The following is a 27,979-nucleotide window of genomic DNA, read 5'->3' on the forward strand; positions in this document are numbered from 1 at the left end:
ATGGCTCAAAATAAACATAAGGATGGTCACAGTTATGAGAATTTTCTTATTTATTAAAGAGCAGAAATAAATTTTTGCATAAATTTTATACAAAAAAAGTAACTGTAAATTTTGTATAGGCTTTCCACTGAAGAAAACAGAAATAAATTCTTTAAATGTTTATTTTTTAAAAAATAAAATAAACTGAGATAACCACACTACCGCATGCGGACGCTCACCCCCACATCACAGGGTACCGGGGGTAGAATTTTAAAGATAAAAGGTGCAGTTCAACAAGCACAGCAGCTGAGCAACTTGAATTCAGCAGACACACACCACCCAACTGAAATGAACAGAGACTGCCCAGCCACAGTGGATTGCTTGCAAAGATGGCACTTTAAATGCCTGGTTTCCAGTGACAGTGCTGTGCCTAAGTGTCGTTTTGGATTCTTAAAAATCTACCTCTGGTATCAGTAACAGGTGAATAATGAGATCACAGTCCAGACTCAAAAGTCAAAGACATTCCAGCCACAAAAGCTAGTGGGGGAACTGTGTTTCACAAGCTCAACTCTTTATTATTTTTTGAGTGGGTACTAAGTGAGGTTTTTTTTACTAATAGATGATTTCTTAAAATTAGAAAGCAAATTGTCTTACAGCTTGTAATCACACTGTATTAGAGTACTCTGTTATTGGGAATCCATTTCCCCAAGAGTTTATGCCGTGTAGTCAAGGTAATTACAAAGACAAAGCTTTACTCTCTGCATGCTTTCTTGGGCACACAACCAGCAGAGCAGGCAATATGCATGTTTGACTGGAGAGTGCTTGGGATTCCCCTTTTGTTGGAGGAGGCTAGCTAAGGAGTAACAAAGAGTAGAAGTTATACAACATTATTATAAATTAGATTTGTTCCTATCTGCTCCAGTTTTCATAGTCTCCTCAGTATGTTTGTAATCTCTCCTGTAGAAAACAGTTGTGAGTTATTTCTTATTGTGTCAGTGACCAAGTTAACTAATGATGATTAGAATATGTGGAAAAGGTCTTGATCCTGAAGACATGGATGTGAAGGTGGGAAGCGATCTGATTGCAAACACTGACACAGTATCGGAGCAAATCAAAAAGGGAAAAGATCTGGAAGAAGAACATAAGTTACATGTGACATCCAAACATAAAGGCTCAGAAATAATTTGTTCTGCAAATTTTGTATCCATTCTCTATGCAATGGGTTCCTCTCTTCAGTTAAGTGTAGAATTATCCTTGTCTTTCTGAAACAAAAGGCTTTTTCTAAACCCTAAAGCAGCCTTCCCCAATCTCCAGCCGCAGGTATATATTCCCTATTCATTAATATTCGACTCCTCATAATGAATTCTCTAGGTTATGTACAATAAACTAAGTATAAAACAAGATAAAAATCAAATCCAAAACAAAACCCCCAAATGTACGCCACCACGCAAGAATAAAACAACTGCTTGGAAACTTAATCTATGCTGCCCAGATTTTTTCTGTACCATTCCCTCTTTTTCGTTAGACTGCTGCAAAACTAAAATTGCTTACATTAACGTGAAAGAACACACAAGGATATTTTTCATGCCCAGAAAAATAAGGAAATACTTACCAGGGCAATCCAAAGTACAATATACTCATCAATAAAGCTATTAAAATATTGGTCCAGAAACAAGAGTGCTGGGCCTATGAATGCTGTGTCATGCAGATGCATCTCACTCTTGGTCATATGTGCAACCTGTTGGGAAAAATTAAAACTCATAAATATTCTATTTCAGCATCTATACTGAATAATTTAATATTGGAGGGGAGGGGTAAACTACTGAATTCTGATTTCTCTTTATAGCTTGGGCTATCACCAATTTCCCAGGGCATACTCTGTTGGAAGCAAATGAGGCGTATCATTACATATACCACTATACAGCTTTCATAAATGCAGTATTTGAAAGAAGTTTGGAAAATCATTGTTTGCAGCTGGAGAAAGAAAGTAAACCTTTCACAACAAAGTATACCATATGAGACCAGCAAATGATAAGAGTTAAGTACTTTGTTTGTATTTATGGGACACCTCATAAAATAAATTCTCTAACTTACCACCAGTTTGTTAGTTATTTTAGCAGAAACAAAACCAAAAGTCAGTATGTAGAGGCAAGGATGCTTTTCAAAGAGTTGCACAGCAGATTTCTTGTAGATCATAGCAGCTAACGCAATGACGGATCCAATGTGGAGAAATGGTGAAAGGACACTTGTTCCCTACACAGAGAAAGAGCTTTGTATTTATCAAGGGCATATTACAGAAACAAATATCTCAACATGCTATCTCCAGAACAACTGGAGGCTGGCTGACTGTCCTTTTGTAACATTCTAACGCTATCTTCTTTAATCCACTCAGCTGGCAGTAAGGAAGTGTAGAGAAGGATGTCACCTGGCTGTGTGGTTGGAGTCTCTAACAGAAAAGCAGGCATGGTGAACTTAGTGCTGCATGCCCGGCCTAAGTGCAATTTCAGTCACAAAACCGCTTGATGAAATGCAATTCTTACCAAGTTCTAGCCTAACAGATGTGAGCAGATGAATTTTTAAAGCACAAGTGGCCCAGATATTTTCATCTGGATGACAAAACAAAAACAATGTCTATCACTACATACTAAAAAATCAACCATCTTAGTTTAAAATGCAAAACCCACAAACACATTTATTGAAGATCAACATTTGTACTAAAATCTGAAAATAAGTGTGGTAGATCAGAGACATGGTTATTTCATAATCGGTGAAAAATGGAGAACCATTTGCCATGTGAAATCTATGAATCTACCCTAAAACAACCAGCAGGCAAACAAAAATAAAAATGATGTCAGAGAATTATAGGACTTCTGGGTCAGATTTTTTTTTTTTAAAAAAAGAAATTTCCTCATTTCCAAAGCCCCTGAAGCATTTGCATGTTTCATTTAGACTGGGATAGGGAATATTTTTTAACTCGAGGGCTCCCTTCCCTCAAGGGTAACATGGGGTCTCCATGTCAGTGGTCAGCAGGGCTGATGACACAAATATCCTGCCCACATTTCATACACACACACTTCTCAATTTTCACACATTCATACATGATGATCTTTGCCAGCCAATGAGAAAGGGGGCTCCCTTTCTCAGCAAGTTGCCAATGGGAAAAGTTGCCAATATCTTCCATCAGCAGCTTGCTTGGCTTCTGTACTGAGCACAGAGAAAGAGGTTTTGATAGGCAACAGGACTCTACGGCCAAACTCCTTTCCAACTGTGTTCCTTACGCCAGTATGCAAAGTAGAAGACCATACCAATAAAACGAGTCCACTCAAAGACATATAGCATTCTAAAGACTGGCAGGGGAAAAGGGAGACTGAGTTACCCAAAACGTAAAGAAAAACTCACTGCTATAGTTGATCCATTTTTGCCCACACCACCTGTGAAGATCACACCAAAGTAGTTTGTACAGGAGAATATGGTTCCTGCTACAGTACAAAGAGCTGGAAGTATTTTCACTGGGATGTTTAGCACTGGAATCTTAACAGGAGAGGAAGAAAAATATGGACACAGTTTAAAGAATTCTAGATTTCAAGCAAACTCAAACATTCCACTTTTCCAAATCTAGTATTTGGGAACTACCTAGGAACAACAGGGGGTACAATATTCTTTCACACATTACCTTTCAGAAAGCTGAAGACCTGTATCCATGATGACACACAGGAGAAATATCAGTATTTGAGAACTTATTCCTGGGGAGAGCAGACAGTACTGAATGGACATAGGAGTCAGTATTTAGGTTTCCATTCTGAGGTGGTCAGAAACCAGGATCCATGAAGTATGGTGTGGTAGTTAATGTTGACCTGCCACTGGCAGGAGCAGGGTTCAGATCCCCACTCTACTCTCACCCTACTCTACCTTACAAAGTTGTTCTGAAGGAAAAAAAAGGGGGCGAACCTGCACATCCCCTTGAGTTCCTATAGGGGAGGTGAGATATACATTAAATAATATGAATAAAGAAATTGGAAGTCACATAGAGGCCAGACTAGATAGGATATGTCTAAAGAATTAGGAAAGGACATTTCAATATATTTCAGATCTTCATGTTAAGAGCTTAGAAATGAAGAAAAGCAAATAGAAAAATAAGTACACGGGGCTGCAGTGCTGGGTGAAAACACGGTCAATTTCTGTACCCTGAACAGTGGCCAGAGAGATGTTCTTGGGATGCTCGTAAAGCTAAACAATAGGGTGACGACATTCCTTGTTGTTTGTCTCCAGCATCCGACAAAGGTATACTGTCCCTGAAAAATGATGGTTCCATTATCATGCATAACCGTCATTGTTGATCAACCCTCCATGAATTTATCAAATTCTGTTTTTAAGGCACTTATGCCTGTGGTCATCACTGGATCTTGTGGCATTCAATTCCCTAGGCAAAATAGCATTATGTGGAAAAAGAGCTTCCTTTTGTCAATTCTGAACAGCCACCGTCAATCTGTTTTATATAATTAATTTGCAAAATCCTGACCACCACCAAAGACCACCACCAAACTACAGCTGGTAGGGATGTTGCACTTACTCTACGGTATTATTCTGAAACTCTTCCCCTGAAATTTGAACTAGGAACAGTACTTGAAAAACAGTGATATGAACTTAACAAAACCAAGAGAACTGTAAAGAAACAAAAGGGACTTGTTATTTAATTTGAAGATTATACCTCACCTTTCAATCAAATGATTCTCAAGACAGTTTACAAGCAAGGGGTAATAAAGCAAATCCACCCAAGCTCACACATACACAGCCTAGTAAGCTGATGGATGCTCTCACAAGTCCCAGGACAACTGACAGTTGTAGCAGTGTTCTCTTTAAGCGTAAGAGGTGGGGAACAAATTTCCTGGAACAACTGTTTCCTTGGCTAATGGATGGAACCAGGCTGATCTTCCCCTTGCCATGTCTTCTTCCTGGCAGGCAGGGGGTGCAACATCCCAGTGGCCATTAGTTCCTTGTCAGTGGCAGACACTAGAGGGTGGTCTTGTCACACTGGCAACATACGCACACACAGATGGTGCTGCAAAAGCCATTTGACAAATCAGTGGGGAGCAGGACATCCCACGCCCTTTGGCATTAAATCAAAGTCCCACAGTTTGAGTGTAACAGCAACTTCACACCAATGCTGGCACACAATGAGATTAGGGGAAGGAGTGGGACACTCAACCCTAATACAGGCTTTTGGCTAATTAAACCATCTATGGCCTTTTAAAATGTGGTGCGGGGGATTATTGTTGTTTGTTTGGTATGTATTTTTGTGTTTTTATATTGTCAACTGCCCTGTGATCTTTGGGTGAAGGGTAGTATAGAAATTTAACAATTAATTAAATTAAGTAAATACTGCTTCACAGCTTCATAAACCATGTTTTATGATGACTTGAACAATCATCCAAAGTAAGCCAAGACCTTCGCAAAGTATTGGAAGACACAAGAATTACCCACTCTGGAAGAATGGCAGATGAAGGTGATGGACTACATGGAACTGGCAAAAATGACTGGCAGAATCAGAGACCAGGGAGAAGAGACGGTGGAGGAAGATTGGAAGAAATTTAAAGACTATTTACAGAAATATCATAAAATTAATGAATGTTAGAATGATGTTGGATGGAGGTTAAAGGGTTATTAGTAATAATGTGGTGAAGGAGTATGGAAAATTCGAAGGTTAAAAAGATGAAGAAGTTAAGATATAATACACTAAGATAAAGACAAGGATAAGACAGAGGGAAGGGATTTGCTGATTAAATATTCGAATTGGAATACAGAGAGGGGAGGTGTGGGGAAGTCTGGGAAATAAGTGAATGTAAGTAATATTATGAAAATGGAATTGTTTTTATTTTTTATTTTTATTTTTGTATTTTTCTTTTTTCTATGTGAAAATCTTAATAAAATATTATTAAAAAAAAAAACAAACTAAGCCAAGACCTGGGATAGCACAGTTGGTACAGCATGAAACTTAATCTCAGGGCCATGGGTTCAAGCCACATACTGGGTGAAAGATTCCTGTATTGCAAGGGGCTAGACTAGATGACCCTCATGGTCCCTTCAAACTCTACAATTCTATGAGTCAATTAATGACAATCAACCAAATTTTCCTATTAACAAACAACTCTGTAAACAAATCATTTTTTAATTCTATAATGGCTGCACACATCACCACTGCAGCTTTAAAAAGAAGTGCTTTTAAATTTCTTTTTAAAAAAGTGGTGAGGAACAGCATAACTATCTCTCTCCCATCATGTCGTAAACATTTATGCAGGCATTCATTTACTCTTTGGGAGGCTGTGCACTTTCCATCTCCCTTGCTGAGCTGCATACCTAGTAGCAAGGTTAACAAAAGGCACAGAAGGTAACAGCAGTATAGTATCAGCTCTCCCCCTCCCCCTGCCTTCTGCCTCTCTTCCATCAGCTGTGAACAGAATATTGCTCTATTGTCTTGTGAAACTATTGGGCAAATGCTGAAGTGCCACAGAAAGGCCCTAGAGAGAAAAGTGGAATGATTGAGTACATGTGCAATTGAAATAATAAGCAAACATTTTAATGATACATTTTCCTCTATACAAGTGGAGTTGTGTTTTTTTCCCCAGTATAAGAAACCACCAAAATAAGCAGCAGTTGTCAAGAAAATCTAAAAAAACCCACTGTGTATATAAATAGCACCATATTAAATTTTCAGAGCAGACTTCAAAATACTTTTATGTGTTTGATACTTCAAAGAAAGCTAGGCTTACTTTTAACCAGGCTTTTCTTGACACACCACTTCCTTTTGAGTGTAACTCACATTAACATTAACTCACATTTTGCAAGTTCCACATTATTTATTTATTTATTGTATAATTAAATTGTAGCAGAAATTTGATTTGCAGCAAATTAGCTTTTGATTTTAAGGTAGCTTACAAAACAAGACACACACAGCTATGTTATGGACCAAATTTTTATATTTTAGTAGACATACATATAGCATGCTCAAGCAACTATGGAAGCCAAATCATCTTAAAAAATTATTTAGTCGGACATAGTTACCAAAGATTTACCACTGCCATCGCATTTACGCTCAGGATCTGCATCCAGTTGCAATAGTCCTCCCTTTCCAAATTTAGCAGATTTGTGAACTGTCCATCAAGATGTGAATGCTTTGTTCAACCAACAGACCCAAGTTTCTCCTTAATGAATATGTGTTGGGCTCCCTCTGCCTAAATGGCAGCACATAATACAAAAGAATGATGGCTTTAAATATCTTGTGGGATGAACCAGTACAATATAGCCAAAATGGGAAGGTCTCTCCAACAAAAAGGAAAGAGATACTGTTCTAAATGTATTAACAAAATGGGTTGGGGAAAATAAACAATGTAAGTTACATGTGATATACAAGATGAACAGAATTACCATCGCTTGCCAAAATGTTGGTCCTCCAATCACTGCCAGTAAATGCATGGTTATTATGAAGACTTGAACTTCAGTCACATCAATTCTGATTAGGTACAAAAAAGCCAAAAAAGCACAGTTACTCAAAGCCAATTATAATCCATCTGCAAGCATGGCAGCGCTCCTCTATCATGCACAAGGTAAAACAAAACAATGGAGAAAATGTTTTCTTGATATACTCTTGCTGTACCGCTGTTTGTTAACATCACAGCACAGAAAATGGAGATCTAGTTAGGGGTCGCAATTCTAGACAGTTCTAGAGCAGGCATGTGTCAAACATACATAGCCAGAGGTGTTTTAAAGGTTTCTAGTGAAGTCAATCAACTGGCTGTATAGGCAAACTGGTTTTAAGTGCAAGATAGATTTCCCATTCCACCGATGACTGGCTGCTGGACAGGTTTTCAAAACTCCTCTGGCTGCACCTCTGCTTCTCTCCTACCTACACCATGACTGTCTAGGAGTGTGGCCAAAAGGAAAAGTTGGAACTTGTTTACTTCTTTCAGCTAACCATAAGCAGTTGCAGAAATGTAAGCATTAAACCTTGCCCACCAAAAAAAAGAATTCTGAGTCTTACTTTCTTGAAAAAAAATGTTTGCCTTCATCACAATCTTTCTCCTTTCATTCTGTCCTGCTATTCACATAGGCATGGAACTGATATACTGCTACCAATCTCCTAACCATGGATAAGACATTAGGACCCTCACCTCTCAATAATAAATCTTCCCTCTTTATTTTTCCCCATGGTTAAATGTGATACCTTCAGGCAGTGACCATGCTTAACCAGGGTTTGAAGCAGGGTTGCAAACTCTGGTTAAGAAGCATCCCTGAGGAGCACCAAATTGGTAAAGGCAAATAAGGTAAGGGGGATTTGCACTGGAGAAGGGAGGAAGGGTGCAAGCCTGCAGCTTGCTACCAATATCTTAACCATGGTGAAGAGCTTGGCAGTGTTATACCTTCAGTGAACCATAAACACCGCTGTTTTCTACTAGTCTTAGCTAGTGCTGTTCTTTTGAAGGGCACTTGGTTGCAACTCTGAAGTTTGTGGGGTTTGAGTCTTCCTTAATAGGCCAACTGACACTTATGGGTAGTATGAATAAGCCATACTCAGAGTGGCCCCAATGTAACGATGTAATGACTGCATGCAACATTCATGTGTTCACCATTTATTGTTAATTCTGCAGATTCATTAGCTAAGAGGCCATGGTTGGCTATAGGGTACAGTGCTCCTGTTAAGCAGGGGACCATGTTAGAAAGTGAGGGGGGCACATTCCTTGGCATCCTCCCCTCTTCTCCTGTCTCAAAGGTGAGCAATGCCAAGAAAGCTGACAGTGCTAACTTTCTGTTCGACGGATTAAGATTCTTCCATGAGTCACAATAAAAGTTTTATTTCAGATAATCCTGCCTTGTCTTTCATGTATGAGAAGGAATGCTGCTGAATTCAGAGAGTAATAAAAAAGTTGCATATGTGTACATACTCCATTTGTATAATGATAAAGTATATAATTGTATGTACATAATATAAAGAAAAATAAATAAATCATGGTTTCTTAATTTGCCACGTGCTTTCTACTCTCTTTCTTTTCCACAGGCATTACTAATGGACACCAACGCACTCCCTTATTTTCATGCTTCACAAGAGAAACATAATGTAGCACTAGAAATGAAATGCTTGTTTATATGTACTTTATACCTACAATCTACATAGGTTCAAGTTCCAAAGCCAAATGGGGATGCGCCCACATCCAAGGGCCAATTAAAAAGGAAAGTGTCTTCACACCCAGCATGAGTTACATAATTTCTGAAGGCACTTGCTTAAGTGTATGGCTAATAACTTCTAATAAACGTTTGGCCTCAAATCACTGCTATCATAACATTTAATACTCTGTTGTGGCAGATGCAATTACTGGTTTAGAAACTTTAATTAGCTTCATCTATGATGGCAGGAGGGGAAATATACACCAAGAACAGAGAAGAACTGGATTAAGCAAACTTGTGTAAATCACACTGTTAGTCAAAGAGAAATCTGAGGCAGCAGAGAGAGTACAGAAGAGGAAGAAATATCTGAAAGTGGGAACAGGATGGGTTTGTGAGAAAATATAATAGATTAACATATGAAGTCTTACAATGAAAGACTATAACATTTTCAAAACACTCCCTTCAAATGCTTACAAACTGTGTTAAACCCATTTTATGTCCCACATATGATCAGCATTTCAGGACCACACTTGCACTATCAATTATGTTTGTGTCAGGGAGAATCCCTATTATAAATTGACCTTGTGAAAGAAATAATGTCTGCATTTCAATTTACTATTTTTGCTTTAATTCAGATTTTATTAACTATTATTTTATGTTTGAAGGTATCATTTACATCTTTAAAATCTAAGATGTGAGATCTCAACTTTTTTACATTAAATGTAGAAAGCTGAGGTGCCAGTTAAACTCACCAGGCACAGGTTCAGATATGAACTTGCAGGCCATATTACTGGCCTGAAAGAGGCACATATTCAGGGTCCTGTTGACTTGTCACAGTTTTATTACGGTATGAGCATCCCTCAAACCAGGAGGCCTTCAGTTCAAATGCCACCTCAACCACTACTCACTACAGTGGTGCCCCGCAAGACGAATGCCTCGCAAGACAGAAAACCCTTTCGTCTTGCGGGTTTTCCGTTTTCAGAGGTGCTTCGCAGGACGAATTTCCCTATGGGCTTGCTTCGCAAGACGAAAATGTCTTGCGATTTTTGAGGGGTTTTTTCTGCTCCCCAACCCCTTTTTCTAAAGCACTAAGCTGCTAATAGCCTTTTAGCAGCTAATCCGCTAATCCCTTAAGCCTTTAATAGCCGTTAATAGCCCTTAAACTGCTAATAGCGCTAATAGCGCTAATCCGCTAATGGGCTGGCTTCGCAAGACGAAAAAACCGCAAGAAGAAGAGACTCGTGGAACGGATTCTTTTCGTCTTGCGAGGCACCACTGTACAAGGTTTCAGCGAAGCTACTATGCCTCAGCATCTGTCCTCCTCAGGACCTTACATTGTTGCTATAAGGATTACAGACCCCATGTATGCATTTGAACAGCTGAAAGCACAATATAAATGCTTTTCCCCGCTCCCCCGGCGCCTTACTGATACTACATGCTGGCACAGCTGACTCTCTGTTTCAAACTTACCAGCAGTCTGCTCTGCAGCTTGTTTTGTGCCCCACACCAAGTCATCCAAACTTTATGCTGCTTCATACAATATGCCAGTTACGCTTGACCAAGGTAATCAGTATTTCCTTTCGGTATGAGCAGAGTACAGCTAGCTCCCATGCCCATGTGCCTGAGAGTTTTGTTTGGAATGGGACTCCCCAACCCAACCCCGCTTGACGGTATCAGGAGTGAAACAGACTTCAATCCCTAAGTTTAGCAAGTACTGAAAAAAACAACACCCATATGCTACTTGGCAACAGGTACAAATTAGACTGAGAAAGGTTGTTCCAGCAATCTTTCTGTGTGAAATGACTTTTGCTTTCACAAATAATATTAATAGAAAGAGGTGCAAGAAAAGGACAGCAAAGTTAAGCAAGATATTGAGAGATTCAGAAGACCCAAGTTTAGTTGCTTTCTTAGAATTATGTCATCTTGAAGAAATAACATATTCATATGGGATTCTACCAAGCAACAGAAAGCTCAAAACCCCTTCTAAGAGCTTGAATTTACTTTCCTAATATCTAGGTAAAGGGAAGCTGGCAATGGAACTTCGGTTTATGAGGAAATTACATCACTATTACAAAGATGGTTAGGAAAGATCCTATAGCGCTCTTTCCTAAGCGTGAGGGCAAGGAACTCTAAAACATGACTAAAACTGCAATCCTAACCCCACTTACCTGAGAATAAGTCCCACTGAATTCAGTAAGACTTACTTCTGAGTAGAAATGGTTAGGATTGCCCTGTAAAAATACTAACATCAATATATTTCACGATAGCTAACTATGTTAACAATTCTTTTTCCTGGTGGAAAGGTTTCTAGCAAAAAAGGGAGGAAATATTCCAAAGGTGTTCCAACAAAATTAATCCAGACCTTATATATAGAGATGGTTCCACCACTCTGGCATTCTGCTCTTCAAAGAGGTGAAGTCAGTTCTGTGTATTTTACAGTAGCCAATAGGGGAGAAAACACCAGAGTTTCAAAACAAAGCTTTTTTTTGTTTTGTTTTAAAGTAAACAGGGGCGGGAAAGCTCGATAATCTGAGTGAGTTTTTATTTTTCATTCAGTCATTATGAGTTGCCTTTAAAACAAATGTCCATGAAATATCACCAGGAAAACAATTGGCATTTTTGCAGTTACTCTGTGCATGACAAAAAGGTGCTGCTTCTAGTGATTTCATGCCATTGTTCATTGGGTAACACTGATTTGTATCTGTTACCGTGTTATTCCAGAACCCAGGTCCCAGAGTTCCTGTGAGAAGCTGAATTATTGCAAGACAGAGTTCAGACTCTGTAACATCAAATCTATGTGTGAGGGAGAGAAACATTTAAAAACAGCTTGCTTAGAAATCTTCAGCTTAATAGTTCCATAAAAACAGATTTTCACACACAATTTAGGATACAGACTAGAAATCAGCGTAATCTCCTTCAGAATGATATGACAGTTGCAATTACAATTATAGAGAGAAATGAAAAGCAGTAGTAAATCCACATCGCATACAATTCAATACAATCCCACTGACGTCAATGGTAAAGTGCCCATTGAGTTTAATGGCTTTGGACTGTACTCATAAGGAGTCTGAAAATATTATAAAAGCAGTACATAATTCAAATACAAATTACTAGGCAAACACCACAGAAATTGAAATTAAAGATTTACATTTTCAATAACAATACTGAATTAATACAATGAAACCTGAAACTAAATATTATGTCAGTTGTAACAGTAATATTTTAACCCAATGAATGCAAATAAAGATAATATGTTTAAAATCATGTTACTTAAACTTGTGTGTAAACTTTACTTTTACAGTGGTACCTCAGTTTACGAACAGTCAGCGTGGTGTAGTGGTTAAGAGCGGTAGACTCGTAATCTGGTGAACCGGGTTTGATTCCCCGCTCCTCCACATGCAGCTGCTGGGTGACCTTGGGCCAGTCACACTTCTCTGAAGTCTCTCAGCCCCACTCACCTCACAGAGTGTTTGTTGTGGGGGGAGGAAGGGAAAGGAGATTGTTAGCCGCTTTGAGACTCCTTCGGCTAGTGATAAAGCGGGATATCAAATCCAAACTCCTCCTCCTCCTCCAGTCTTGTTTACGAACTATTTGGTTTATGAATTCCGCAAAACCAGAAGTAGTGTTCTGGCTTGCAAACTTTACCTTGCTCTACGAACGGAAGCCAAACAGTGGAAGGGCATCGGTGGCGGGAGGCCTCATTAGGAAAAGCACGCCTTGGTTTAACAACAGATTTGGTTTAAGAACGGACTTCAGGAACACATTAAGTTCATAAACCGAGGTACCACTGTACTCAGGAAAAGCAGCTATAAGAAGGAAGCTTTACTCACACTAGATTCTTTAAGCACTTACACTGGTCTCTTTGTAAATAAAGCAGTAAGAAGAATGTAAGGGGGCTGTGAATCTATTTTATATTTATTAAAATATTCCACGCTAAGGCTGCAATGGTATGCAGAACATTGAACTCACGTGCAACTTACTTCTTTTTTTGTTTGTTCACAGAACACTATTTGTTCTGCAGACAGTCTACTTTCAAATTTAGCTAACGTTTCGGTCACCATGTATTGTTAAGGCTTGTTTCCCCCAACTATCATTCCTGCTTTAACATTACCTATGAAGCTTTGAATCTAGTAAAAATGTACTCTTCAAACTGTATGAATGGTAACTGGTGACACTAGCATTATACCTTGTGGCACCACAATGAAGATAGGAGACAGAAAAGCCGAATGCGAGAAGATGTCAGGTCACTTATTGCTAAATAAGCTTCCTACCCTTGAGATGGGTGTGGACAATAATTTGCATGTTCTGATTTGATTAGTCAGTGAATTTATAACTTAGGAAGAAACGATACTTCTTTTTTTGCCTTTTAAACCTGCTAAATCCTTAACTAGTGATCTGTAATCACTATATTAAAAACAGGCACTAAAACGTGAATTGTATTTAGGAAAGGAGAAACATTCCATGATAGGTAAAGCTAAAGAAAGGAACATTTTAAAAAATAACGACAGCATTCAACATGCAAAGTAAACAATTATTGCAATCTAAGCAGTGCATCTGATTTTTTGAATGCTGTGTTTAAACATTTGGATAATATTCAGCATTAGTTATACTCAATGCAGCTACTCAAGTCCATTTTTAGGCCATTATAATAAAACATTTGCATTTAAATAAAAGAGAAGACCTAATGAAACAAAGCTAGCTGAACTAGCACAGTCTACCAGATTGAAATGAACTAATCATATTTTTTTTAATGTATAACACATTTTCTTAAAGGTTACAGAACAGAATGCTTGTTCTTTCTTGCTTTGTCAAATAAAACAAAATTGGTTAATCAGTGTACATTTCAAACTGCAAAAATGTAAATGTATAGCATATATTTAAAGATGTGTTATTTAATATTATGTAGTTCTTTTTGCCAGCAAAGCTGCTAAGCTTATGTCTCACCTCGTGTTACACTCAAGCTTGGGTTTCATTTCATGATATGCACTAACTAACCTATTGACAGCCTAGTGACTCCCTAAGCTGGAGTTCAGTGAACTCACCAAAATCCAGAATTGTGGGTCAAAGACAATTGCATGAAATCACTGCATAAAACAGCTACATAACATTTATCTTGAGTTGGAGAAGCGTGGGCAATAGAAAAAATAGACATATACCCAGATTCCAGTAAGCATATATTAGAATTTGCAGAAAGAAAGTTAGGCTGCAACACTTCAGCCTGAGAGAAACTCTCACTTCAGCCTGAGAGAAGCTTTAGCTTCCATACTAGCAATTGAATGGCCTACATTTGTCTATTTTCTACTGGATGTATGATATTATTAATGCTCCAAGAAAGCAATGCCCTTCTGAGGCACTAATTTTAATATTAAGTAATTAACACACCACTGTAATTTTGAGGGACAGAAGGGATTAATCCTGGCAACTGTCCTTCCTTTCCCCATTTTTTTAAAAAGTTTACCCAACACTCTTGTTTGCTTGAATTCCTTTTGCCCTTCAAAGCTAGTGCTGCAATGTTTTTATGCAACACTGAACTCTAGTGCACTCCATTAAACTTTCCCACTCATTTCTTCCCTCTCCTCTGGCCTGTATCTGCATACCAAAGCAGGTAAAGCGGGAGGCATCTAAAGAAACCAGTATGGATGTATAAGGAGCTTACAGATGAACTGAGTTTTAAGAAGGCCATGTATAAGAAATGGAAGAAAGGGGAAATCACAAAGGAAGAGTATACCCGAGTAGCCAACAGTTGCAGGGAACGTCTGGTGGGCCAAAGCTCAGAATGAACTTAGGCTTGCAAGAGAGGTTAAAAATAATTTTTAAAGTGTCTTCTTTCTTCTCCCCCTCCCCGCCCCCACCTTCCACTGTGGCCACCATGAGCAGCAGGTGCAAAAGTTGCTCCACGGCTTAACAAAGCCCTGCTAACCAGAGGAGGGAGTTTGGACTGTGGTCTAAAATGGAAAAAAACAGAACTGCATGGCACCTAACTATGTCTCTAATTCCTACACTATTCCTAATCAATGTGTGCTGCTAATAAACTATATGATCAGGGACACCATGGAGGCCGAGCTATTTTGGGGGCCCCAATTTTGAGAGGGTGGAGGAGACCGAGCGTGGAACCGAGCATGGCACAGCTTCAGTGGCCAGCTCCTCCTCCTACCACGGAAAGAGGCCACATGAGAGAGAGGAGCCACTGGCCACTGAAGCTGCACTGCACTCAGCACCATGCTGAGCCGCCTCCTGACATCATGTGCAATCTCTGGTGCAAGTTGGTGCCTCTTATTTTCGACCTGATTATGCACTATGATGAAAAGATGCTGAACTGAAAGAACAATTTAATTAGCACTACTTTTGTTTAGGCCAAAACATTGCTTCAATATACTCTTCCATAGATTATAGATTTGCATATACCTTCTGACTGACTTAATCACTTAGCAGTGTAATGTTTGGCAATATTAGGTTTCTCTCTTAGGTGGTTTACTTACATTCCAAAGCGCAATGTTCCAGAGACATATGTCTGCCAGTGTGCGCAGTAAAACATGAACGTTCCAGCAAAACAGCAAAAGAACATCCAGTCAGGATTTGTCCCGAGTTGCACAGCAATACACGTTCCCAAAACCACAAACACTGCAGAAAAAAATCAGTTAAAATGAGCATAGATTACAGATTTCAAAAGCAAAGAATGAACAAACAAATGTGTTCAATAGTCTGTAGTATGCAGTTGGCACTCTCTTTTACTTACTGCTCTGTATTTTTGGTGCATGGTCATAAGAATTTTAAGATTCAAGATCAAATATATGCATATAGTCAGAAACAAATTTCAACAGTCAAAGTAACTAAACTAGAGAAAACTGGTGGGTTCTCAGTTCCATCAGAATTTATACTGTTACACATTTTAAATATGAAAATAAAATTACCATTGAGTTTTAATAACTGCATGATTTAGATTGCAAATTTTAAAACACTTGTCTGGGAGTAAGTCTCATTGAATGGAGTGAGATTTACTTCCAAGTGGACACACATAAGACGACTGCATGGTAAGTAACATTTCATAACCACTGGGCAGCCCAATTCTGTTATGGTTAAGTTAATGTGGCACTACAGCAGATCCAGAATTGTTAGATTGATACTGTAATTCTGCAAACATAATAGGAAAGAGGAGAAATCTATTAGGATTAAACACATTTGTTTCCTTTTCTTGTGTTATAAATTCCTCCTGCTTCCCCTAATCAAGGTAAAGGAGTGTGAAATTGATGAAGCAGTATTTGAAATAGCTTTGCTCACTTTGCTGCCCTTTTGTAGCAAAGTACTTAGTACACAGGCTGTTAGACAGGAACTCAACTACCGGTACTTAACATATCATAGCATTAAGCATCACTTTAAGCAGCACAGCTAATTTTGGTTGCAACTGGATGAGACTGTTTAGTGTTTTTATCAGAGGTTCTTCATGTTTTATTCTGTTTAGAAGGTTTAGGGGTGCTTAATAATGTTTTACTAAACATCATTTCTTAACTAAAAGTTTTATTCTATTTTATATTTAGCATCCAACTTACAGCAAAACTGTGCTAAAATATCACAATTTCAATTTTCATGTCAAAATTTGGATGTTCAGTGAGTTCAACAAAATGGTCCAACAGCTAAGAAAATTACACATACAGTTTCAGAGTGTGTGTACTTTGCACCCAAATTTTGCACACTAGTCACATCTTAGATAATGTTTTTTAAAAACCTGTTAAAGCTACTTTGGGAGCTTCAAGGAATTGGGCAGTCCCTGAGCTAGCCTACAGGACAGTTTGTAAAGCTTCTGAGTCTTAAGCACTTGCAATCACTGACCATGTGTGGATAGGACTGGACCAAGTTAAAGCAAAGCAGGGTTTCGACATATAACCTCTGTAAATCCTTTCCACCTACAGGAACAGGGCTGAGACTAAGGGAGGTCCATCACATGGACACAGGTAAGAGCTCACAGAGACTCTACCTAAGGTGCAGTTGGCTTCAGGTTTGGTTGGACAAGTTGAGGAATTGCACAAAGCCTTTGTTCCTGAGGCTCAGGAGCTTCCCTGAGTTGTAGCATGTAGGCTAACTCAATTTCTGGCATCTTATTAAACAACCTTAAAATATTTCATAAACTCCCTTCTGATGTCTAGGATTTGTTTGGAAAATGGATGAATTCCAGGGGAACTGGAAAACCATGGTACTTTTCAACAATAATGAAGTGAGAATGAAACTAAAAGACTCAGATCAGTTTGCACATCACATTGAACCATAATTCAAATAAGCTATTGTTTAATGTAAATGTGCAGCATCCTAAGTGCTTCACTCCTCTCCAGCTCCAGCCAGGAAACAAACCATAGAGTGGCATAGCATTACCCCAGAACCCGGACTTGTGGTTTGTTTCTCTCCAAACACGTGAAAAAACCAAGGTATGCTAACGACTTATGGTTTGTGGGGGTTTTTTGGGGGGGGTGGGGAGGATTCATGAGTCCAGGTTTGGATGCAAGACTAAACCAGACTATGTATGGTCTGCTTCTCAGCAACAAGGCAGGTGCAGGGGTGAAGTGCCTGTGATTTCAGTGGCATGTGCAAGCATGCTGCACGCTCACATTAAACCATCACTTCTTTTAAATATAGTTTAAGGTATTCAGCTTTACTTTATTGCTTCTTTGTTCAAAGAATCTGGACAGGGGGTAGATTTAAAATCTAAATGCCCAATCATATTTCAAATATTTTAATACTTTAGATTTACTGTAATTTTAAAACAAGAATTTAAACTATTTACTAAGAAATTAAAATTACCTAGTGAAATTTTGATTCTGTATTAAACGTACTAGCTAAACCTTGAAAGATGGCACAGGATTATACAATCAGAGTACATTATTTTCATTCTGCCAGGGCACCAACAGTTTTTCTTTCTGTTTGCAGTTCAGTACCCCCAGTATCCTTCAAAGTATAAACCACTTAACAGACCCTTATATTTCAGTAATATATGACATAATACCTGTGGACAGTGAATCACAGCCATGGTCAAAAAGTTCTCCCAAAGGGCTACTACTATTGGTTCTTCTTGCTTGCTTCCCATCTATAGCATCCAAAGACTGGTATATGAAAAGGCCACAAGCACATGCAATATATGCCCAAGCAGGTGCCTAAGAGAGAAAGTATGTGACTGCAGTTAATGTCAATAAAAAGTTTACAGGGTCTTAAATCAGATGTGGTTCTCCCATGCTGCAAATTTATTCCCAGTTATAACTACAGTGGTACCTCGGGTTACATACGATTCAGGTTACAGACGCTTCAGGTTACAGACTCCGCTAACCCAGAAATAGTGCTTCAGGTTAAAAACTTTGCTTCAGGATGAGAACAGAAATCGGGCTCTGGCGGCGCGGCAGCAGAGGGAGGCCCCATTAGCTAAAGTGGTGCTTCAGGTTAAGGACAGTTTCAGGTTAAGAACAGACCTCCAGAACCAATTAAGTACTTAACCCGGGGTACCACTGTATCTGTAAAAGGTTATAAATATTCCCACTTTTCTGGAGTGTGGAAAACCTAGCTGTGATGACATGGTTTGCCTCAAGTACTCTTGCAGTTTAATCTGACACATGAAGCTAGTCTCACTCTGCTCAATAGGTCCCACTCCCAAATACCCATGTATTGTGCAGGATACCTGAGAATAAGTCTCACAGTCCTACGAGTCCTAATTCTGTAATGGATCTCTGGTACATTCATCCCAGAAAAGCATACCTGGCTCCAAGCATAACACAGGAACATAAGAAGCTGCCTTATGCCAAGTCAGAGCACTGGTCCATCTAGCACAGCACTATCTACACTGACTGGCAGTAGGTCTACATTATTTTTAGACAGGGGTCTCTGCCAGCCCTACCTGGCTATGCCACATATTGAACCTGTAACTTTTTGCATGCAAAATGAAAGCTCCACCACTGAGCCACAGACTTTCCCAAAATATTTTCTGCACCAGGTTGTGACTTTGTTTTATACACCCAAACACTTGAGTGTTGACATCTGTCTCTTACTCACTCTCAGTGGGTGGTTTTTAGCTGCTTGAAGTTTTATTGTGATGGCTTGTAATAGTTTTATAGCAGGACATGTGTACTTTGGCAACTTTGTGGGAAAGTTTGATCACTTGTAAGTTTTTCATATTTGCTTACTATGTAAATCACCTCAATATCTTTGAGTATAAGGTCCCATATAAATAAAATAATAACAAACTATGCACTGTTATTGTCTTAGTTTTACAGTTTATGTAACATACTGGAAAGAAACAAATTCTCTCAAAATTTACCCTTAGCACAGATTCTATGGCACAGATTTTTACCAAACATTTACAATGTCTAGGATTAGGCTACTTCCCAAATTTCTTAGATTTTTAAAATGTCAATACTATATAAAGCCCTCAGTAAATAACTTGTTCACACAATTACTTCTCCAGCTTTGAGCACTACATTAGCTTTCCTGTAGGTGATTCTTACCAGGACTAGAAACACCTCTGCATCCTACTTGCCAAGAATGTAAAAAGGCAATCTCTGGCCATGCTTAAGATACACAAAGGAATGGGGAAATTTTCAGAGCTCATTTGGGCCAAAGCCTCAAATAATCTAAATCACTATTTCAATACATTTTCAAAAATGCATAGAAATTTCAAAGGCCCCAAGTCAAGTGGGAATGTTTGATTCCTGTATTTTATTATTGCATACCACCCTAGAAACATACTGGCACCCATTCTTGAAATAGTTAACATTTAACTACCAATATGTATTTAAGAGAATTGAGGTAAGGGGAGAAAATTTCAACAAATCTTTGCTATATAGATATGAGTGATTTGGGTTTTGGTGAATATTTTTTCTGTTTTTTGCCATTTTTTGGTTTTACACAAAGAAATAATAATTTCTTATAAGGTATGAAGCCTGTCTGCTTTACTGGGTGATCATAAAATATAAGTTGTATACTGCAGTAACAATATTATGCAAAAAATATGCTGATCCAGCCATCAATCCCACCCTCAAAAGGAAAACCAAAACAGTGCTCTGCAATACAGCAATATATCATAAATGCTGATCTAGATCTTTAATGCCTGGATGAGCAACAATGCCTAAGTCTGTTTCAATTAATCTCAATTTTGCAATAAATACTATTGCTAGTCATTTTATATATTTCTATGACACATCCCCTAAAATGTCGCCTCGAACTATAATTTCTCTGCTCTATTTTTCTCCTCCCCCTCCATTTAAACATCATCAGAAGCCTAAGTAAATATTCTTTCCCTGTCTTACAGAAACAACTCTGTGCATGTCTCAGGGTGTATATACAGATAGTTACTCAAAGAGCTGAGGCAGGATTTTAACTGTAACTCAATATATGTCAACTTGTACTTCTCAAGGATTGCTAATCAACTGGATGTATGTAAGTACTATCTTACATACTTGTACTACTTGAGAATAACTTAGTAGTAGTAGTAGTAGCAAAGCAGCATTCTTGCTCATTGTTTAGAAGGTGACATTGAATCACACGTGTATATTTATTAAATGAGTATGAGGAAGACATATGAAATAAATAAACAAGACAGATGTAACTAAGTAACTTCAGCATATATGGGGTTTCCAAGAAGTACCTTAAATATTTAGGGAAACAAGAATTACAAGATAAAGGATGTGTCTCAAGGCCTTCCCAATTGTGTTCTGAGAGTCTGATACAAAGTACAACACTCACACTGGATTGTTGTCGGGAGGAAAATGCCTCTATTGATAGCAGAGTTTAACTGTGCTTATGAATAAAGTGGTTCTTCTAAAATGCCAGATCCATGGGATCTTTTACTTGTACAGTGCAGGTCCAGAAGTACTGATCCCCAAAATCTTATGACTATTTGTACTCCTAATTTTGCTCTTGTCTGGATGAGCAGCAACTGGAAATACTCAATAATACTAAAAGGTAGGTGTAGTACTTAATGGACAGATTAAATATAAGAAAGAAGTATTAAGTGGAGTTATGCAAAGGCCACAGTGCTGCCCTGTGCCCTCATTAATTATCTGGATGAAGGAGTGGACAGCAAATACACAAAAAAACACAGATTAGGATGGATTGCCAACACTTGTTGCAAAAATTCAAAATTCAAAGGGAAGGAAGCTATAATAGAGAAAAGTGTGAGTTTTGAAAACAAGATCTAGACAAGCAGTAGCATTACTAAAGATTTTTGGGTAACTAACAAAAACAAAATTAGCACAAGTCAACAATCTGACCTGAAATCAAAAGAGACAATGAAATGCTTACTTTTATTACTGAAGCAATTCCTCAAAGACTATGTAAACCAGAGATGGAGAACCTTTTTTAGTACAAAGCCTGCATTACCTCGTGGGGAATATTTTGGGGGAGCACATGCCAAGCTATACAAGGGTCCAGAAGTAAAAGGGGGCAGAGTAAAGTGACTCTTAACTTTCTTCCTTTCGACCATGCAAAGCAAGTCATCCCTTCATCCAGGCAAGCAAGAGGTGTCATCACAGTTTAAGGTCACATTTCAACCAGAGAAAAACACATGAAGAAGTGTTAGGCAAAGCCTTTAAGAAGTGTGGCCTAGGAAGACTGGGTGGTCTGTGGAGAGTCCCATGGGCTGCAGATAGAGGCATGGAGAGCAATATCTATGGCTCAGTTTCACTAAATAGTCCCATAAGCAGAAGCCCCCTATCCTCCCCCCATGGCCCCACAAACAGGTGTTGGGGGAGGGTTGGAAAAAACCCCAGAACAGCACATGTGGGAAGGAGAAGACAGTTCAGGGAAGTTTTTAATCTGTGATATTTTACTGTATTTTTTGTTTCTATGGAAGCCGCCCAGAGTGGCTGGGGAAACCCAGCCAGATGGGCGGGGTACAAATAATAAATTATTATTATTATTATTATTATTATTATTATTATTATTATTATTATTCTATCAGGAAAACAGTAATGCTTGCGCTGATGGAGCAATCTGCTTAGTGCTACGCTGAATTCCTCTCTTAGACTCTGGGTCTGAGGTTCCTCACCCCTGCCATAGGCAATAATATTGTTCTGTTGAGCCTATAGGCCCTAAGCGACTTAGGACTCAAATATCTTAAAGACTGCCTCATTCTCTACAGTCACCCCAAATGTGAAGATCAGCAGAAAGGACCATCTTAGTAGTTCTACCTCTCAGAAGTTCAGGGTGGTGGCGGCCTGGAAAAGAGAATTCTGTTGTGAAATTCCCTCCTCACAGAGGTGAAGCTGGCTTTTCCACTATATAGCTTCCAGCAAATGCCGAAGACTCACCTCTTTACCCTGGCCTTTGACACTTTAAATGGGTGTTTTCAGGGCCCACTTTATGCCTTTGATTGTAATCAATTTTAACAGTTATAACACTGAATTTTAAATTGTTGTAACCCACACTGGGACATGCTCATGAAGGGTAAGTAATACATGTAATGAACAACAACAACAGGGGTGGGAAACTGCATCCAGATAATGGGCCAGATTCTTATCTCGTCTAACTCATGGGCCAAATTTGACACATGGGTGGGGCTGCCCACCTCTCAAGCACCTGATGTTACAATGATGTCAAGTGATACGGGGCTTTGAAGCCCTGACAATCAGCTGATTGTTGGGACTTTAATGCAGTGTTTTTCAACCTTTTTGGGGCAAAGGCACACTTGTTTCATGAAAAAAATCACGAGGCACACCACCATTAGAAAATGTTAAAAAATTTAACTCTGTGCCTATATTGACTATATATAAAGTAATTCTCTTGAATAGGAATCAAATAAACACAAAGAAAGTATTTTATACTTACTTTATTATGAAATAGTAAGTAAACAGAAATATGAAAATTATAAAATACTTTATTCAGTGCGCAACCTGGGCCTGTTTGGCTGAACACAATGCTGATATTCTGGCTGGAATCGAAGAACGACACACACGTAGCTCTTCGTCAACAGCTCTCAGTCTCTCTCTGTATTTAGTTTTTATAGCAATCATGCTTGAAAAGCTCATCTCACACAGATATGTAGTGGAAAATGGGAGCAATGTCAAAATAGCTTTGTTTGCCAGAAGGGGGAACTCCTTGGCAGTATCCAACCAAAAACTGCCCAAAGGTAGATCAGCAAATCTTAGCTTGAAACCACGATTTTGTCTCAGTTCAGTTAGTTCCTCCTGTTCCTATAAAGTCGTGTCCTTTCCACCAACTGATGCTGAGCTATAAGGGTCCCTAACCCAGTCAAGGCATTCAGTGGAGACTGAAGAGAAATAAAATGACAACTTCTCCGGTCCTCCTGGTGACTCGAGTCGCGACGTCTTCTTCTCTCCGCTGCTGCGCACACTGTGCTCGGGTGGGATGGAAGTCGGAAGATGATGTCCTACTGTGATAGGTCCAGGCTGGAGTCTGGACCAATCACAGCCCAGACATCAGAAAAGTGGAGGGTGTCCCCCTGAGGAGCGCCAATCGGCACCCCTGCTGGCCGAGGGTGGGGTCAAAAACCCCACCCCCACCCATACCCAGGACACAGTCCGGCGCCCGCCTAGTGGACGAAAATTTGAATTTATTTTTTAAAAAAATCTTTCGAATTTTTCCCACAGCACACCAGGCAACATCTCGTGGCACACTAGTGTACCGTGGAACAGTGGTTGAAAAACACTGCTTTAATGCACTGCACAGAGCTCTTCAAAGTGCTGATGACCAGCTGATCATTGGGATTTCCTAGCAGAGCTGAGGATTGCAAAGAGGCTTGCAAAACTGCTGAGGTTGTGCTTGAAGTCCTGACAACCAACTAACAGTGGTGCTTCAAAAGCTACCTTTGCCCCAACCCAACCACCTTTTTACCTTCCCACACCTGACACCATACAGTAATACCTCTGGTTACATACCATCCTCCTTGCGAACGCTTCAGGTAATGAGCTCCGCTAACCCGGAAATAGGTGCTCCTGGAAGCGAACTTTGCCCCAGGATGTGAGTGGAAGTCATGCACTGTAGGCGCATGCGCAGCGGGACGCCCTATTAGCAAAAGAGCGCCTCAGGTTAAGAACGGTTTCATGTTAAGAATGGACCTCTGGAACGAATTAAGTTGTAACCGGAGGTAGCACTGTATATGAAGTCAAGGCAGCTGGGCATGCCTTGGCCAAAATGGTGTGGCAGGCCAAATGGGGAGGTCTGGTGGGCCAGATTAGGCTCACAGGCTGGAGGTTCTCCACCCCAATATAAGGCCTCATTTGGAGTACCATGTGCAAAAATTGGAAAAGATCCAGTGAAGAGCTATAAAAATGATCAATTGCCAGAAGAGTAAAAAGAAGAAAGTATGGTTATCCTAGGAAAGAACCAAGATGCAGGAAGGGAAGGGGGGGGATTATTTACCTATTGATTAAAGTCAAAATATGGGAAGGTATAATTAGAATTCCCTAATATTTGGAACTAACTGAACTAACTACTTGAGAAGTTGGGGAATCTCCATTATGTGCAGGCATCTGTCAAGAAACTTAAGGTGAACCTGCTCCTTTCTTAGAAGAAGAGAGATTAATTAGGTAATACTTGATGATGCTTTCAAACCTTAAGATTCTATTTTTAACATGCTATTTATATTTTATTTATTCAAAAATTTATATAATCTTCACTTTATCTATATGGATATAGATAGGCGCCTGGTGAAGCACAATACAGATCAGTAGTAATCCCTTTCACATATAAGTTTTCGAGCAGGAATCCTGCTAAGCAGCTGCTAAACACTACATAAGTAAAGGCAGAAAAACAAGTATCTCAGCACAAGCAAGTTTCATTAGTAGGGTGCTGAGTCACTTAGAGCTTATTACATATATATTTCATAGCAGTACAGATGGAAGGAAAACAGATCATGTACTACAGAAAGCTTCTTGAATTAAGGAAAAGAGATCTATTGCAATGGTGTGATGTGTGCAGAGTCCTCCAATATTTGATAGCTGAATTCCAACAATAAACAGCTCAACTTTTGCTTCCCCCACATATATGTTAAAACATTTTAAATCTCCAGGTCTCAGAGAGTGACAAGAGCCTGGTAGTAACAGACCTTGAGAGAGAGGCATTTTGATATTCTTCATATTTTTCATGTTTATATTTGATATCTCTGCCCTTGTTACAAATTTTATGAGCTCCACTGCTAAACTTTCTATCATTCTCACATTCTGTCACACATCAGTCAACATGCATTGCATAGTGCTCATGATATTATGAAAATTTTGTGAAAATGAACAATGTATCTTATTTTGAAATAATTAAGGATTGTGCAAAAGTATTACTGGGAATTTTAGAAACATAATTTAGATCCTTTAAGAGCAAAAATTACATACATAAAACTCCAGATATGTCTGTTAACAGAACACCAAAGTAAAACATAATACTGAGCCGTTCAACAGTACAATCCCTTCCTCAAAGAAACGTTAAGAGATATTGAACTTACCTGCTCTGTAGCTGTCGGACAGTAACACACTAATATTATGGTTGTGCAGATGTTTATTATCAGTCCAACTATTGTAATCAGATTAGGGGCAATCCAAGCTGGTACTCTTCTAACTAACCATTCCCAGTAGCCTTGCATTAGTGGTTCAAGCAGGGACCGTCCAGCACTTTGATACTTGTGTTCTTCTAACCGTTTTAGCTGATGTTTTGTCAAAGGTGGCGTAGGCAACTGAAGCAGCTTGCTTAATGTACATCCTGCTGAAGGAACATGACCATAGCGCACAGGGGATTCCAACTGCAATTCCCCACATCGTTTCTTCACGGATCGATTCCCACTCATGGATTTATTAGCCTTGATGTTGTATTTGACAGATTTTAACCGTTGTAAAGTATCTCAAGATCCTGGTCTATCTGGAACATAAAGTATTTAGATTAATATAATAGGTGAAAAGCTGTCAGGAATGTCTCAAATGTTTCAGAGCAAAACATGAGATATTTGAAGGCCCAAGACTACTCACAAACAAAACAAACAGTGCTCAGAGATTCACGTGATAGAATAAGTGCCCCCCACTACTATTAGACAGAAACCATAAATTGAAGTTGCAGCTGTTGCTGATCTCTTTATTTTAATGCATTCAAGACAGCAGGCGTCATGGTTAGTTTCTTCCCAGCACTAACAGGGTTGAGCAAAGCATGTGCAATCAGCTCATGCATGGTAATCCATGGCTTACAGTTTACAATGACATGTGAGCATGGCCACAGTGTCTGTCCCAGGCTATGCTGTTCTTCAAGTTGGCTCTAGACAGAGAAAACAGATCAGCCAAGATTTGCAATTACGGTAGTTTGTGGCCACCAGCATGGCATTTAGCAGCCATTAGTCACAACTATAAGCTACTTTAGGAGAATCTGGACATATTCAGGGACATAGGACAAGGACTCGAACTATCTGAGGGTAAATACAAGGAACAAGTTCAATAAGTAGTCTCTTTTTGATTGGGGGTATTTGGACATGCCAATTTCTCTAACTGAAACTTAAGTTTGTACTTCAAAGAACCCCTTTTTATTTGTTCCTTGCTATTAATACAAGCAGAAAGCATCCATCTGGTGCATTATGAGAAGTAGTTTTGCAAAGAGTGACAAGAAGTACAGGAAAGAAAGCTTTTACAGGATTCAGCAAAATAAATAGAAGATAAAGAGATAAAACTGAAGCAATCTTATTCAAGTCTTATGGATGATACAAAATGAAAGCATTTTTTTTCTTGAACTCCCTCAGGTTACCTAGAGTTTCAGAAATCATCTATCCCTGAAAAGTACAACAGAAGCTTGCCAGACCCTTGCTAATAATTCACTTCAGTTAAATAAGCAGGTCAGAAGCACCGAGTCAATACAGTTTCAACAGTCACAAACTAAAGAAAAAGCACAGTGCCAAGATCCAGTCCAAAGTCTCCACTCTGGTCACCAGACTACAGAAATTACTCCAAGGATGGGGTAGGGGTTAAGGAAACCCCACACCTGCCCTTAGGGAAGTGAAAGAACCACACTTTCACTGTCAGGGCACATACTTTGCATGTAAGCCTCCTGTAAAGAGAACAGGGATGCCATAGCGGCTGGAGGGAAGCAGGGAGCGAGGCTGATTGAAAGACCTATACCTGAGACCTTGAAGGGCCGCTACCTGGGCTAGATGGGCCAACGCTCTGGACTCCATGCAAGGGTGACCCTCCTGCGGTCTTGAGACACTAGGTGCAGCCTTGTCATGAGCCTGCCACGCCTGTACCTGACGCAAACTGTGGCATGCCTGCGTGTGTGTTTGTAGCGCGGAGGGTGGCTGTTTTGACTTGTCCCAGCAGCGGCACCCGCTCCGATTACAGGGCTCCAAGGACTGACTGACATGACACGAACTGCGGCAGCCCACCCCCTGTCTCTCGCTCTCTCTCTGGCACCGGGAGCCACGCACCGTCCCAGGCGCGGCGGCCGGGGAGAGGAGCCAACGGCAAGGGCAGCCTCCGGGCTCCGCTTAGCGCAAGCCACCCTCCCACCATCCCCTGCGCAGATGCCCCGCAGGCTCGGCGGGCGAGAAGAGACCCCCGCGAGCCGCCTCGCCGAAGGACCCCGGTGGCTGAGGTGGGGGGAGAACTCACGTTAGCCAACCCTCCGCTGGGCCCGGAGGAGACCCGGCGCCGTCGAAGGCCGAGTTCCCACCACCAACACCGCCCCCCGCCCGGCAGAGACCATCGCCCTGAAGCGCGCCGAAAAACACCCGGCATTTACCTCAACCAGCCTCTTCGCCCAGGCGGCGCTTTTACGTCCCTTTTGCGGCTGCCGTAAACAAGGCCGGGTTTGGTGGTTGCTTAGGACGGGCGCGCGAGCGGGCAGAGGCTCCTAACGGGGAGCCGGCGGGAGCGCGCGCGGGCCGGCGGCA

The 27,979-nt window shown here is 39.9% G+C and overlaps 1 protein-coding gene across 10 annotated transcripts; it reads right to left on the bottom strand.

The window, feature by feature from the left end:
- Positions 1-32: 32 nt before the first annotated feature.
- Positions 33-27,971, bottom strand: CEPT1 (choline/ethanolamine phosphotransferase 1). 10 transcript variants are annotated; one of them, XM_083444525.1, is made up of 9 exons: positions 27,829-27,971; positions 25,562-25,971; positions 18,128-18,275; positions 15,615-15,756; positions 7,402-7,486; positions 3,379-3,510; positions 2,074-2,232; positions 1,592-1,717; positions 33-1,107 (listed from the first exon to the last, which is right to left on the bottom strand). In XM_083444525.1, exons 2-9 carry the CDS (start codon positions 25,898-25,900, stop codon positions 988-990), a joined length of 1,251 nt encoding a protein of 416 aa, XP_083300651.1. In that variant the 5' UTR covers positions 25,901-25,971; positions 27,829-27,971; the 3' UTR covers positions 33-987. The 10 variants fall into 10 exon arrangements, with proteins under 10 accessions (XP_083300651.1, XP_083300656.1, XP_083300652.1 ...); XM_083444530.1 differs by lacking the exon at positions 7,402-7,486 and adding an exon at positions 11,844-11,928; XM_083444526.1 differs by having other exon boundaries at positions 25,562-25,967; positions 27,829-27,965.
- Positions 27,972-27,979: the final 8 nt, after the last annotated feature.

Source organism: Podarcis tiliguerta (genome assembly GCF_965153285.1).
Source record: "Podarcis tiliguerta genome assembly, chromosome: 6".
NCBI classification, from domain to species: Eukaryota; Metazoa; Chordata; class Lepidosauria; order Squamata; family Lacertidae; genus Podarcis; species Podarcis tiliguerta.

Coding starts and splice junctions, on each gene's coding strand:
- CEPT1 (XM_083444525.1), bottom strand. CDS start 25,900: ATGAGTGGGAATCGATCCGTGAAGAAACGATGTGGGGAATTGCAGTTG. Junction 7,487..15,614: donor GGAACATTGCGCTTTGGAAT/GTAAGTAAACCA, acceptor GTACCTAATCAG/AATTGATGTGACTGAAGTTC. Junction 2,233..3,378: donor AAAATGGATCAACTATAGCA/GTGAGTTTTTCT, acceptor TTCTCTGTGTAG/GGAACAAGTGTCCTTTCACC.